The sequence below is a fragment of the Phragmites australis genome, chromosome 5 (genome assembly GCF_958298935.1).
Source record: "Phragmites australis chromosome 5, lpPhrAust1.1, whole genome shotgun sequence".
Lineage (NCBI taxonomy): Eukaryota > Viridiplantae > Streptophyta > Magnoliopsida > Poales > Poaceae > Phragmites > Phragmites australis.
The window spans coordinates 29,088,206-29,102,885 of NC_084925.1; the positions used below are offsets into that span (position 1 = coordinate 29,088,206).

A 14,680-nucleotide genomic window follows, 5' to 3' on the forward strand; every position below is an offset into this window, starting at 1 on the left:
ATTTTCGTAGCCGAGAAAGAGCCATATCGCCCTATCGAGACAAAACCAGATTTCGGTGTTCCCGTTGACAAACGGTACCCGACATCATATCGGGGCGCTGCCCTTCTCCCTCCCATGCCCGTTCATCTACCTTGCGTCGGGCCAAAGCCATGCATGCAAAGGTGACATCAAGGGAGGAAGAGGACGAGGGAGCGAGCCGAGGAGGGGATCGGGCAGCAGGGTTTACCCATGGCACAAGAGGTCCACCGAATTGGGCCTGCCGTTGACATTTCAGGGCTTTTTCCTCCACCGAGCACCGAAACTTTCCCGTTGTCACTTGCCAGCACGACATAGTTGCCGTACTGCTCCCCCTCCAACTCGATCACACAAATAGAATGGAGTGGTCAAGCACCGCTAGGAAGTGCTCCAGCTAAAGCCATCAATCCGTCCATTCATTCGTCTGCTGCACGCAAACAAGTGTGCGAATCCTTCCGGCAGCAGCCGGCCATGGCCACCACAAACACGGGGCGGCGACACCCACTTGTCGTCCTCTCTTTGCACCTCGCCGTCGTAGGTGCTTTCTCCATGGTCACCGCGCAGGCGCCTCCGCCGCCACAGCTGCAGTTTCTCACGACGACTGCCGGCCGTACCGTGCCTACTACCTTCATCACCATCGCCATCATCGCCTTCTTCGTCCTCGTCTTTTTCTGCGTCCTCTTCAACAAGTGGAGCAGCAGCTCCGCTGACGCGGACGCCAGCGCCGGAGCACGTCAGGGGTCCATCAGGCGACGCAGGCGGGGACTCGACCCAGCGGCGGTAGCCGCGCTCCCGATCGTGCCGTACGCGGAGATCAGGAAGCACAAGAGCGGCGGCGGCGGGCTGGAGTGCGCCGTGTGCCTCACCGCGTTCGACGACGGTGACGAGCTCCGGCTGCTGCCGCAGTGCTCCCACGCCTTCCACCCGGACTGCATCGACCCCTGGCTCGAGGGCCACGTTACCTGCCCACTGTGCCGCGCCAACCTCGAGAACCCTGCGCCGCCGGTGGTGCCGCTTTCTTCGCCTGAGACGAAGCCGGAGACGTCGGAGGCCGTCGCTGTGCGGGTGGATGTGGAGAACGACGAGGAGGAGAGGAGGGAGGAGGCCGTGGAGCTCGAGAAGCTGCGCTGCGTGCGGCGCGCGGCAAGGATGCCGCGGTCGCGCTCGACGGGGCACTCGATGCCCACGACGGCAGCGGCTGAGATGGGAGAGCACGAGAGGTTCACGGTGCGGTTGCCACCGCACGTCCGGGAGGAGGTGCTCAAGTCGAGGCGGCTGCGGCACGCAACCAGCCTCGTCGTCAGCCTAGGCGGCGCCTCGAACTGCGAGGGGAGCTCGACGTGTGCAGGTGGTGGTGGGAGATGTCACGTCGCACGGCGCCGTTGGCCGTCCTTCTTGGCCAGGACGACGTCGTGGGCACAGGGCGGTGGGGAAGAGTCGGCGCGGAGAGGAGGCGTGGGACCCGAGGCGGTCGCAAGAAGACCGCCATGCGGTCATGTGGTATGCTCCACGGCGCGGTGGCCGGCCCAGTGCAAAGCCGGGAATTTGGCTTGACTTTGTTTTTTTATCATTTTTAGTCTCTCTCTCTCTCTCCCACGAATTGCTCGAGGGGATGGTCTCTCTCTGTATTTGAGTTTGCCCTTTTTTATGGAAGAATTGTTTGTGTGTGGCTTGACTTTGTAGAAAAATCGGAGCCTCTCTACATCGCCGGGGCGGCATGAAACATAGCGTACGAAATTGCTTATGTAATTGCTTCTCTCCACCCCACCGTCATAGGTGCTATCACCATGGTCACCGCGTAGGCGCCACTGCTTATGGCCACCGCCAGCCACACCCTGTCACCTACCTATCCTCATCAGCGTAGCCATTGTCGCTTTCTTCATCCTCGTCTTGCTCTGCGTCTTCGTCCTCTGCGGCCAGGGCCCTGGAGCCGGCGCCGGAGAGCGGCAAGGGTCCATCGGGCGGCGCCGGCGCTGGCTTGACCCGGCGGCGATGGATGCGCTCCCGATCCTACCGTACGCGGAGATCAGGAAGCACAGGAGCGGCGGCGGCGGGATGGAGTGCGCCGTGTCGTGTGCTTCACCGCGTTCGAGGATGGTGACGAGCTGCGACTGCTGCCGCAATGCTCCCACGCCTTCCACCCGGACTGCATCGACCCCTGGCTCGAATTCCACATCACCTGCCCTCTGTGCTGCGCCAACCACAAGAAGCCTGCGCCAGTGGTGGCGCTTTCATCGCCTGAGACGCAGGCGCAGACACCGGAGGCCGTTGTTGTGCGGTTGGAGGTGGAGAATGACGAGGAGGAGAGGAGGGAGGATGCATTGGAGTTGGAGCTCGAGAGGCTACACCGCGTGCGGTGTGCGGCAAGGATGCAGCGGTTGCACTCGACGGGGCACTCGCCGTCAACGACGGAGACGGTCGCGGCTGAGACGGTGGGCGGCGACGAGAGGTTCATGGTGCGGCTGCCGCCGCACGTGCGGGCGGAGGTGCTCAAGTCAAGGCGGCTACGGCATGCAACCAACCTCGTCATCGACCTACTGGGCTAGAGCTGCGAGGTGTGTGAAGGTGGTGGTGGGAGCTGGCACGGTGCACGGCGCCGCTGGCAGTCCTTCTTGGCCAGGACGGCGTAGTGGGGACGGGATGGGAGCGGAGAAGTGGGAACCGCGGCGGCGCGGCGGCCAGCCCGGTGCAAATCCGGGAATTGGGCTTGACTTTGGTTTGTTTTGTTTTCATCCTCGGTGTGTGTGTTTGTGTTTGGTTTCTTTCTTCTTTTTTTTAGCTTTTTTCATTATTATTTTTTTATCCGGACCCCTTTTACTCAGTCTTTTTTGGAGGCTTTTATAGGAGAATATGCGAGAGGGGAAATAGAAACTCCCGGCTACCTCCTCCTCCAGGATTTTTTTTAGCTTGGGTTGACTCTTGTGAAAAAAAAGGAACCCTCTACATCGCCCAGGCGGCATGAAACTTAGCGTCAATCCCCTCATCTATGAGACGAAAATTCTGATGCAATTGCCTAAGAAAACAATTTCATGATTTCAAAGCCCGTCTCTTTTAAAATAAACATCTGACTGAATCTTCGTGTTTGTAGCGTGATCTCTCTACACAAGACCCAACTCCTCACGCTTGTAATCTTTGCCGTATTCCTGGCCTATGTTAACATGCAGTACACAGCCTCTAATGAGGTACAAACGCTTCCATAGGTTAGCTACGTTTTCACATTGTAGTTCAGATGTGGCAATGTCTCATGTGCCATCATAGTCCAAATGGGCCGGAGTGCACGAATCTCAGTGCAGATCCAATGGACATGTGCGCAAGAGCACATGCGACAGAATTTACACCTGAATCGGCCGCGTAGCAATGGAGCAGCCGTGTCAGCCATGCAACGTCGTGAACGCAGGATGGAGGTCATGTCAAAGCCAAAAGCGAGGCACATGCTTGAATTGAAGCCTTTGAACGCTCAACCATAGCAATGTCAATTGTCAAACAACATGTTTCATTTGGGGCTTCAATTAGGACCTTTGCTCACATTTCCGATTTCTTGCTCCCACAAAAATGAACAAAATTCTGCAATGTTGCAGTGCCACATGGTTGATGACTACACTTTGATGCCTCAATCTTGGGAGAAGCATCTCTACTAAAACAGCTAGACTCTGCAAATCACTCGAGCTCAATCCTGAGCTCCAAAGAACAACTGATGGAGTCGTTGGAGATGTGAAATCGGATCGAGGAAACAGGCGTACCAATTGGCGCTTGACCACGGATTACTTCGCTTCTCTCTCTGCCTTTGTTGATCAGACGCTTCTCTTCTCTTCTCCTACTCCTCCGCGTGACAAGTTCTGGCAAGGGCGGAGAGACAACGCCCCGGCGTTGGCCGCCTTGCTAGACCAATCGTCGTCGTCGTCGCCCTTCCACCCGGTGCCTGGCACGAAGAGCGAAAGCAGCCGCGCTACGGCGCTCCGGACGCTCTCTCCCACCGTACTGGCTTCGTGGGCGCTGCCATCACGCCACCCTGCTTGTCACGTGCCTCAGCCTGTGCGACATGAGGATCTCCAGGTGCACGTGCTACGGCAGCCGTAGTGTAAACCGCTCCATCCCGTCGCCGTCGTGCCCCGTCAAGTTGGACCACGGCAGCGCCTGCTGCCCGGTCGCGCGCCGCTTCCTCGCTAGGCACTGGATCATCATCCTGTCCTCCTCACTATCGCTTACGTCGCCAATCAGAACAACCGCCGCACTCTCGGGTGTCTAGTCTAGTGGTGGTGGCGGCGGCAGCGTTTAGAGCTGCGGCACCGGCATAGGCGGTGCGTCGAGGACGGTGTGTCACGAGCCCGGCGGTGTGACGGAGGAAGAGGAGAGGGGGAGCCCGGAGAAGAGGAAGAATGACAAGGTTTTAGAGGATGAAGGAGGAATTGTATTGGAAGGGTTTAGAAGTTCAGGTCTGTAATCTCCTCCCTCCGCCTCTCACACGCTGTCCGGTTATAACACCCTGGTTCAGACAATCGACTACGGCCCTATTACATAGCTCATTCCGCAGCTGGGTAACAAGAGCTGGGCCGACGTGCTCTTGGCTCCACCTTGCGGCCCGTTGTGGCGTTCCCGCCAGCACTTCCAGCTTCAGAGCTCTTGGCGCCTTCCTTGCCTATCCTTAGGGCCGGCCCTGAGATTTCAGTGGCCCGGGGCGAAACTAAAAACATGGCCCTATTGAACATAAACATTAAAATATTTATATATCTATTGCAGAGACAATATTTCAGGTAGAGTCTGTGAGCATTTACGATAAGCTGAAACAACTTAAAATGCGTCCGTTACGGTAAGCTGGAACAACTTGAAATGCGTCTGATCGGACATATTCTAGGTTGTTCCAGCTGATGATCAGATGTATTCCAAGTTATTCCAGCTTATTGTAAATGCTTGTGGGAACAGAATTATTGTAAATGCTCGTGGGAACAAAATTGTGAAAGATCGGAGTACACGTACGTATTCTTGCGTTAATACATGCTAGCTAGGTAGAGATAATCACTCGGTCAGCTGTATTTGCATTCCTATATACAACTTGTTGCGTGTAACTCTAGTTACTCACCAATACATGCAGCAGGTAGCTTGCAACCATAGTATGGCTTTGGAGCTATCTGACAGGTGCTAGCACCACAGCACAAACGCTGCGCTGGTAGGCAGCTGCTTACTGTTAAACGGCTAGGTTCAATTGCTGGTGGTCGATCGGCTACGTGCTTCAATGATTGGTAGCGTGAACGATCATGTTTTGTGACAGTGATGATTGAGCGCACGCGGAAGCCGCCCCCGTACCGTGCAATGGAACCAGACCCATCGATCGCTAGAGCGAGCGGGGACTTTTTCATATTTCAAACGTGCGATCTCAGCAAGGATCAGATCCATTTGAGGTGGAGTAGAAACTATAGAGGAGAAAAACCAGCAACGAAAACTCATATGGCAATGGCTGATGCCTGTCCACGATCAAAGCTGCGCGCATTTGGAATGCCTTGGAGTCGTGGTTCCACGGAACGTAGAAAACTGGACTAACTGGACAGAAGAAAGTACGAAATAGGCAAACAACCAAATAGACTAGGCATGCAGGCATGTCACTTGATTTTTTATGGATCGAAGGAACCAGGCCACATGCGTCCTACTATACGGACTATTAGGCCTACCTGTTATTTTAGACTTAGTTCTATATGTTGTGTGTTGTCATGCGGATTTATATTATATATATATATATATATATATATATATGTGTGTGTGTGTGTGTGTGTGTGTGTGTGTGTGTGTGTGTGTGTGTGTGTCTATATATATATATATATTACATACACACAAGTATATTATACCCGGGGCGGCTGCCCTGCTCGACCCCCCTCAGGGCCAGCCCTGCCTGTCCTATGTGCCACCGTGACATCCCCCCTTCTGGAGACACGGCTTGTCCCCAAGCCGTCACCGTCAGGAAGCTATGACAGATCTCAGCTTCATCTTCCTAAGTAGCCAGTTTTGGAGGCATGCCTTCTCATTGGATCAGCACTTGCTTGACAGCTTTGGACCCTCAACGATAGAGGCGATGTTGCAGAACCCGTGCTGGACCCGCTGCCGAATTCTCTTCTTCATCCCAAAGATCCGGCAGCGAGGCGTGCACTGGAGTAGTAGGGGGCACGCCACGCTTGAGCTGGGACACGTGGATGACTGGGTGAATACGGAATGCCAGAGGAAGCTTGAGCTTGTACGCCACCTGTCCGATGCGTTGAATCACCTGAAACAGGCCATAATACCGAAAAGACAACTTGTGTTAGCGCGATTAGCAATAGATGTTTGGTCATACAGCTGCAATTTGATGTAGACCTAGTCGCCCACTTCAAACGACCGCTCAGATCGTTTCTTGTCTGCTTGGTCTTTCATTCACTGTCATGCCCTCTCCAAGTGATGTTTCAGAAGCTTGCTCTTGAGCTACCTTTCTTTGAGCCACTGATGTAAATCAAGCAGAGCACATGTAGAAGTATCTCCAATACCAAAGTGCCTTGGTGAGTGACCATATAAAGCCTCAACAGGTGAACAACCGATTGCTGAATGTCAGGTTGTATTGTACCAAAATTCAGCGAGGGCCAACCAAGAATACCATTTGCTGGGACAAGTGTGAACAAAACAGCGCAAATACCCTTCTAAGCATTGATTGACATGCTCAGTTTGTTCATTGGATTGTGGGTTATACGCTGAACTCAAGCAAAGTTTAGTGCCAGCCAAACAAAACAATTCCCTCCATAGGTTGCTGGTGAAGATACGGTCACGATCTGAAATAATGGACTAAGGCATTCCATGTAATTTATAGACATGATTGAGGTAAAGCTGAGCAATCTAGTCTGTTGTAAATGGATGAGGAATAGCCAAAAAATGAGCATATTTGGTCAATTTATCGACCACCACCATCACACAGTCATAACCAGTGGAACGTGGCAACCCCCCCAATAAAATCCATGGAAACTATCTGCCATGCAGCGCTGAGAACTGGTAGAGGTTGTAACAACCCTGGGTAGCTCACGTTCAGTTTTGGATTGAAGGCATACTGTGTATCTGGCAATAAAAGCCTTGATCCCTTTCTTCATGGCTGGCCAAGCAAATAGCTTTCGCACTCGAGCATAAGTTGCTTGGAACCCTGAATGACCACCCAAGGCACTCGAATGAAGTGATGTAATGATAGTGTGTTGCATATCAGAGTTATTACCCACCCAAATGCGGCCCTTGTATCTCAACAGACCATCTCAGAGATGAAATCCCTGTTCTGATGTTCCAGTGGCTGACAATTGAGTCAAGATGTCCTGAGTAACTAGATCTTGCTTGTAACCTTCAACAATGCTAGCCAACCAAGTGGGAATGACAGTAGAGATGGCATTTACTTCAGGTGTGGATGATGACATACAACGAGAAAGAGAATCAGCACCTTTATTGTCCAAACCCTTTTTGTACACTATCCTGAATTGAAATCCCAGCATTTTTGTCATGAGCTTTTGTTGCCATGGTGTGGTTAAACGTTGATCCTCTAAGTGAACCAAGCTTCTTTGATCAGTACACAGAAGGAACTCACCATTTTTCAAGTATTGTCTCCAATAATCTACAGCCATCAAAATAGCCAAGCCCTCTTTTTCATAAGTAGACAATCCCTGATATTTTGGTCCTAATGCCTTGCTTAAGAATGCCAAAGGATGCCCTTGCTGCATGAGAACTGCCCCAATACCCTTATCAGAGGCATCAGTCTCAATAACAAACTACAGAGAAAAATTGGCAAAGCCAAGACTAGAGCTATGAGCAGAGCTTGCTTCAGTGCTTGGAAAGCCTCCTGATGTGTATGTGTCCACATGAAGATGGAGTATTTCTTAAGGAGATCAGTCAAAGGCTTGCATATTACACCAAATCCACTCACAAATTTGCGATAATAGCCAGCTAAACCCAAAAAACCTCAAACTTCTCTCACATTAGTAGGTGTTGGCCAATCTGTCACAGCTTGAATATTTTTAGGATTGGTACTCACACCAGCAGCACTAATCACATGGCCTAGGTATGTGAGACTATCCTTGGCAAAGGCACACTTGGACTTCTTACTCTTCAGATTATGTGATTGCAGTATATGAAAGACTTGTTGCAATAAGCCACAGTGGCTCTCCAAAGATGTGCTATAGAGTAATATATCATCTATAAACACAAACACCTTCCGGGCAGCAGAGCAGAGAGAACAGAGCCCTCGCCCCGGAGGGGCTATAGTTCTATTAGTTGTGAATCAATTTTATGGGCGAAAGGCGGGGGCTTTAAATCAACCGATGGATTGCGTCACTCCTTCAACCGGGTTATTCTATTACACTTCTAGATAGAGAAAAGAACTAAAGTTCTAGCAAGACATTCACCGAGCAAGCGGAAATCCTTTTGAAGGAAGCTATTCAGGAACAGCTCGAACGGTTTTCCCTTCAGGAACAAACATAAATATAGCATACTCTTATTAGTATAACTCGTGTTAATAGAAGAGGAATCTTTGAGAAAGATTTTTCATTTGAATCATGCAAAAAAGTTTTCTTAGTTTTTAGTATAGTTATTTTTTTAGTATAGTTATTTAAAGAATAGATAGAAAAAAGATTGCGTCCAATAGGATTTGAACCTAAAGTAGTTATACAAAGCGAACCAACCGCTTATTAATTTGTAGTAAAAAGAAAAAATCTCATTTCCTCTAAGCAATGGAGCAAGGATGATGTTCATAATGCTTAGGAAAGTAGCAGGTGCTCCGGTGAGGCCATAGGGCATTACCTTGAACTCATAATGACCATGGTGAATCTTGAAAGCAGTTTTGGCCTCATCTTTTGGATCCATTCGAAATTGGTGATATCCAGATCTCATATCAATACTAGAAAACAAGCAAGCACTAGCTAATTCATCAAGCAACTCGTCTATGACAAGGAGAGGGAATCTGTTTTTGACTGTAATAGCATTCAATCTCCTGTAATCTACACAAAATCGTCAAGTGTGATCTTTCTTTTCGACTAGTAAGACAGGTGAAGCGAAGGGACTGTTACTCCTTTGTATAATTCCTTGTTCCAACATATCTGTTACATGCCTTTCTATCTCATTCTTTTGAGCTAGGCTATATCTATAAGGTTTGAGATTAACTGGTTGTGCTCCTGGAAGTAGTGGGATCTGATGGTCATATGGTCTTTGTGGAGGAAGCCCCTTTGGTTCAGTGAAGAGATCTGCAAACTGCTGCAAAAGAAGAGCAACTGCATCTGGTAATCCTTCATATTGTTGTAAGGAATCAAGACTGCATACCTGCACTATAGAAGCAATAGCATCTCTTCTCATCATATTATGGAACTCATTAGCAGTGATCATATTGCAGTATCCATTTTCTAACTGATTTCCTTACAGGGTAACCCAAGCACCATTGTACTCAAATGTCAAAAGCTTGTGCTTCCAATGAAATGTCATTGGACTGTGAGCTTCAAGCCACTCCATGCCTAAAATTACATCATAACCCCCAATAGGTAATACCTTAAGATCAATACAGAATGAGACACCTTGAACCCACCATTCACATTAAGCCATTTCTTGCTGACAATACAAGATGCCTCCATTAGAAATCCTGACTGACATGGTTGGCACACTTCTTCTGACTCTTGACAAATGATCAACAGATTTGGTACTCACAAAATTATGTGAGCTCCTAGAGTCAATCAACATCAGCACATCTTTCTTCTGAATCATACCCTTCAACCGAATTGTCCTGGGCCCCTCAACGCTAGAAAGAGCGACTGAGGACAGGGACATGAATTACCTTCGTTTGTCTGGGATTGAGAATCATCTGAAATTGGGTTGTAGTGCTCTTGTCCACTCCAGAAATCCAACATATCTTCAACCATATGAAGCTGCACAGTTGGAGAACAACGGTGATCTCGATCCCACTTTTCTCCACACTTCATGCAGAGGCCTTGCGCTCTTCGATGAGTGCGTAGTGCTGCCAATTGGTCTTCACCAGCATGCGTTCGTGCTCCTTCAATCCCCTTGCAATCATCCACTGGTGGCGTTCTTTGCTTATTCGGTGGCGGTGGTAATGGATACCCCGTCCGAATTGGTGCCTTAGAGGTGGGCGCATCAAAACACCGGTGATCTCTCTGCTTGGATGCATCCATGATTTCCTCCTACAAACAAGCCAGAGATACGACAGTATCCAAATCTCCAGGGTGATGTAACATAACTGGAGCATGGATTTCTTCTCTAAGCCCATCCAAGAATTAAGTCTCAAAAAATTGAGGATCCCATGAAGAATGGTGAGCTATTAAGCTGTGCATCAAATCATTAAACCTCTTGGTGTATTGTGTGACACTACCCACTTGTTTGAAGTGTGAGAACTACCTCAACACGCTCTAAAACTCGCCCTTCCAAAATTTCTCACACAAAGCAAACATGAACTCTCGCCATTCCATGCTCTTGACTCTCGGATTGGATTAAATCCAGAGAGCAGCACAACCCCCACAGTGTAAAAGTGCCACACTGACCCAAAAATCTTCATGAATGTTGAACACATGGAAATAAGCTTCGTATCTGAGTTGCCATGGCCTCAGATTGTCTCCACCAAATTGGGGAATATCCATGCCGGGAGGCGTAACAGGAGAATACCCAGGCCCAAATCAATGCAATCCATCCCCACGAGTATCAGAGGCGCGATGAGATGTTGGAGAAGAACACATACCCTTCTCCGGAGGTGAAATTGGGGAAAAAACTTCCCCAATTTTCATCCCCTGGTTCCCATGCTGGTAGCGGTGGCCGTCCAACTTGGGCGCGTGATCCACCCTGTAGAAGAGGCGATCGCCATCCTTTTGCCCTTCGATGGGTGTTGGAGGAGGCAGCGGGGTCGGTAGCAGCGGTGCCTTCACGCTCAGCACTGGATTCTTAGCGATCTGCTCCACTTGCGTGCGCAGGATGCCGATTTCATCGCGCACCTCTTCCACCACTGCTTCAACCTTCGGCTTCCAACCCATCAAATCTCCAATCAATTCCAGGATGGTCTAGTTCGATTCCTGGAGAGCGACCAAGGTCTTCGAGTTGATTTGAGTGGTCTCCTGAAGGGCGACCATGTTCTTCGCGATCTCCATCAGCTGCTTGTCCGTCTCCATGGCATGTTGCTACTCACACGTGTGATACAACAGCTTCTTGAGGTAGTACGATGGCTCCAGGATGCCGGCTCTGATACCAGATGTGAGAAGCCCAACAGCGTGACGGAGGAAGAGGAGAGGGGGAGACCCGAGAAGAGGAAGAATGGCAAGGTTTTAGAGGATGGAGGAGGAAGGTTTTAGAGGATGGAGGAGGAATTGTATTGGAAGGGTTTAGAAGTTCATGTCTGTAATCTCCTCCCTCCGCCTCTCACACGTTGTCCGGTTATAACACTCAGGTTCAGACAATCGACTACGACCCTATTACACAGCCCATTCTGCAGCTGGGTAACGAGAGCTGGGCCGACGTGCTCTTGGCTCCACCTTGCAGCCCATTGTGGCGTTCTTGCCAGCACTTCCAGCTTCAGAGCTCTTGGTGCCTTCCTTGCATGTCCTGTGTGCCGCCGTGACACGGTGGCGCGGTAGAGCGGGCACGTGGCGTGCCTCTCGAGCCAGAGGTTGATGCACTTCAGGTGGAACGCATGGGGGCACGTCGGGATGAGGTGGAGCGTGTCATCGTCGTCGAACTCGAGGAGGCACACCGAGCACTCGAGTGCATCGTCGTTGTCGTCCCACCCGTCCATGATCCGGTGCCGCCTGACGTCCCTGTAGAACACATGCAGAAGAGCAGCGATCGCAGTAGCGTTGAGCGCTCCCGGCCTGTGGCTCCCGCCGCGCCACCACTCCGACATCGACGCAGAGGCGTTCGCACCCGTCGTGGGGCCGGAACAAGTAGAGGCACGCGAAGGCGAAGAGCAAAATGAAGATGGGGAAGAAAACGGACATGAAGACGGAGATGCTCATCACGTCGGCGACCGTCGAGTTGTCACGCGGCTCCGGCGAATGGTACATAGCGCCACCCCTGTGGTAGGGTTTGGGCGGAGATGGCAGGTGCGGTGGTGGGTATGATTAGCGGCTCAGGGGGTGGGGTTTTAAGAGACGGAGATTACAGACTAATTGCGTGTGAGATGCGCCAGCAGAATTGATTTAGTTGGGGTTACGGTAGAATTGATTTCATTGCGTGTGAGATTACAGACTAATTGTATGTGAGATGCACTCCAATGGAGTCTTAAAACTCACTCCTTATATTCTCATATAAAAAGTCTTTTTAATTATATTTACTTCTTAAATCTCCTTCATCTCTAATAAACTTCTAATACCGGGTCTGTCGCTGCCTCTTGAGCTTCTTGAGCGGGAATGAGTTGTTAAGCGGCTTCTGCAGCGTCGTGGAGAGGCAAGACCACGCCTGGGCCAAGAACACAACGTTGTTGAGGACACCAAACAAGGCGGAGGACGCCATCGGGCAGGAGCAGGAGGTGTGGGAGGAGCAAGAGGCGCGGGCTGTGGGAGCGTGGAGCTAGTAGGATTGGGAGTTTGAAAGGGTTTTCTATTTCTAGCTAGGATGGAGATGTGTTTAGAGGATTGATAAAAATAGAGATTCTGTTTGGGGAGTTATTGCAGAATGATTTTTAATTAAAATCTCTAAATTTAACTATAGGGAACAGAATAAGGTGTCTCTTGGAGATACTCTCAGTTTGGGTCGACAGCTGTAACATTTAAACGCAAAAAAGATGGCAGCCAGGCAGGCCAAACTGGCCAACGTTTGAAATGCTCTGATGTTTCTTACATTCTGAACATATTATTTTTGGAAAACATATGTTCTCAACATTCACTACCATAAAAAGGTATATCAGTGTCGGTTGAAAAATAGCTTCATTATCGGTTTTTCAACCGACACTCTTTACTCAGCACTGATAATCAATGACTATCAGTGTCGAGTCTGGAACCGATACTGAAAGTTCTTTTCAGTGTTGGTTCGTACCTACAACCGACACTGAAAAAATTTCCCAAGCTAAAAAATAAAAGAGTCGGCTCTTTTGAGCCAGCTCGGCTACCGCTCCTGTCGCCACCACCTCTGCTGTGCTCCTACCGCCGCCACCACCGCCGTATGCACAAATTGACTCATCTCATCGTACAAACACATCTCACAATCAAATCGACTCATCCCACATAATTTTATCAGGTTACGATGACATACAGGTTATAGCTCAGATCAATCTCACAATCAACACCGATCATACAAGCACATCTTACAATCAATCATATAGGTTACGATTCCATCAATGCTAATAGCACAGATTTACGGGGAGTTAAGGGGATTGAAAACTAAACCGGTGACTATCAAATAAAATGAATCAGGTGGAGAAAAAAGAAAGAAAATAACAAAGCCTTGGAGAACCCAAAAGAACAAAAGAATTCGTTCATGCACTAGGCATGCATCTTGCTCGATCAGTTGTTCTTCCCTGACCCGAGTCCTCTTACTTCAGATCCCTTCGTGATCCTGAACCTCTTGCAGGTGCTGAAGCATGAAACATCATCAGGCACTGTTGAATCTAACAAACCTCCTATTAAATCTTAATATGTAGAGAAAAATCAGCAGATGAAAAACAAACTAAAGAACGTGTATTTGCAAGCACCTACTCGAAGGGCACGTCTCCAACAAGTATCAGGTCGCTGTCCTTGTCCTTGTAGGTGGTAGCAAAGTCTGACGTGTTGATGGCCGGGCATGTCCACGCTGCTGGAGAAGCAGAGGAACATGGCCTCCTAGGCCTTCCTGAGCTCGTGGTAGCCCTTGTACATCCTGAGGTCGATCTTCCTCAGGTAGAGGGTTTCGTTCATGCTCACTTTAACAAACAGGATGAGAGAGATCGGACAAGAGAGATGGGGGTGAGGACTGAGGAGTGAGGACGCGAGAGGAGAGAGACCAAGAGGATAAGGCAAGCTGTGAAGGAGCTGAGCGGACGCAGAGTGCGAGCTTAAATTTCACTGCATATAAATTTCGGGTATCGGTTGTGCCTCGAATCGGCACTGAAAATGAACTATCAGTGTTGTTTCTTAGTGATATTGTTCACACGAGAGAGTTTAATAGCTGATATTGATACGTCTTTAATTATGTTTTTATACAACTGACACTAATAAGATACTATTTATAACCTATTTTATAGTAGTGATGGCCCCCGGTGAACTTGTAAACTTACATGCACCGTCGGATTTCGTGATTTGTTAGGTATCGCACCGTATGATGGATCGAGCCTGTGCGTCCTAGCAACTATTGGAACGTTCCATATACCCACGCATATATACTCACGTGCCGTTGCTGATCAAGTAGTAATAAATAGCGGATAGTAGAGTTATAGCGGATCGAGTATCAGGATACCGGATGACAGATAACGGTCAATATAGTGCGCGCTGAGTTCCAATAGCAGTATTTAAAAACACCAAAAAATATTATGTAGTAGTGAATATATTATGACTTTCTCTCATCATAAAAATCATACAAAATATACTAGTCCATTAAAACTAAGAGTTTAGAAACATAATTTATACATACAACAAGGTAAGAACAAAACAAAAATTTTAATTTTAATATTTTAAACTTTAAAGAAACAACACTAGTAATGAACGGGTACCATAACTAAATATCG

The 14,680-nt window shown here is 49.1% G+C and overlaps 1 protein-coding gene and 2 pseudogenes across 1 annotated transcript; 2 read left to right on the top strand and 1 right to left on the bottom strand.

Annotated features, from left to right (window-relative positions):
* The first annotated feature begins 192 nt into the window (after window positions 1-192).
* Window positions 193-1,820, top strand: LOC133919132 (E3 ubiquitin-protein ligase ATL6-like). The gene has a single exon (XM_062363405.1). The coding sequence runs from the start codon at window positions 487-489 to the stop codon at window positions 1,567-1,569; it is 1,083 nt and encodes a 360-aa protein (XP_062219389.1). The 5' UTR covers window positions 193-486; the 3' UTR covers window positions 1,570-1,820.
* On the top strand, window positions 1,733-3,022 carry LOC133917927 (E3 ubiquitin-protein ligase ATL6-like; annotated as a pseudogene).
* A 784-nt stretch (window positions 3,023-3,806) lies between these two features.
* On the bottom strand, window positions 3,807-12,047 carry LOC133917928 (RING-H2 finger protein ATL11-like; annotated as a pseudogene).
* Between the last annotated feature and the right edge of the window lie 2,633 nt (window positions 12,048-14,680).

Coding starts and splice junctions, on each gene's coding strand:
- LOC133919132 (XM_062363405.1), top strand. CDS start 487: ATGGCCACCACAAACACGGGGCGGCGACACCCACTTGTCGTCCTCTCT.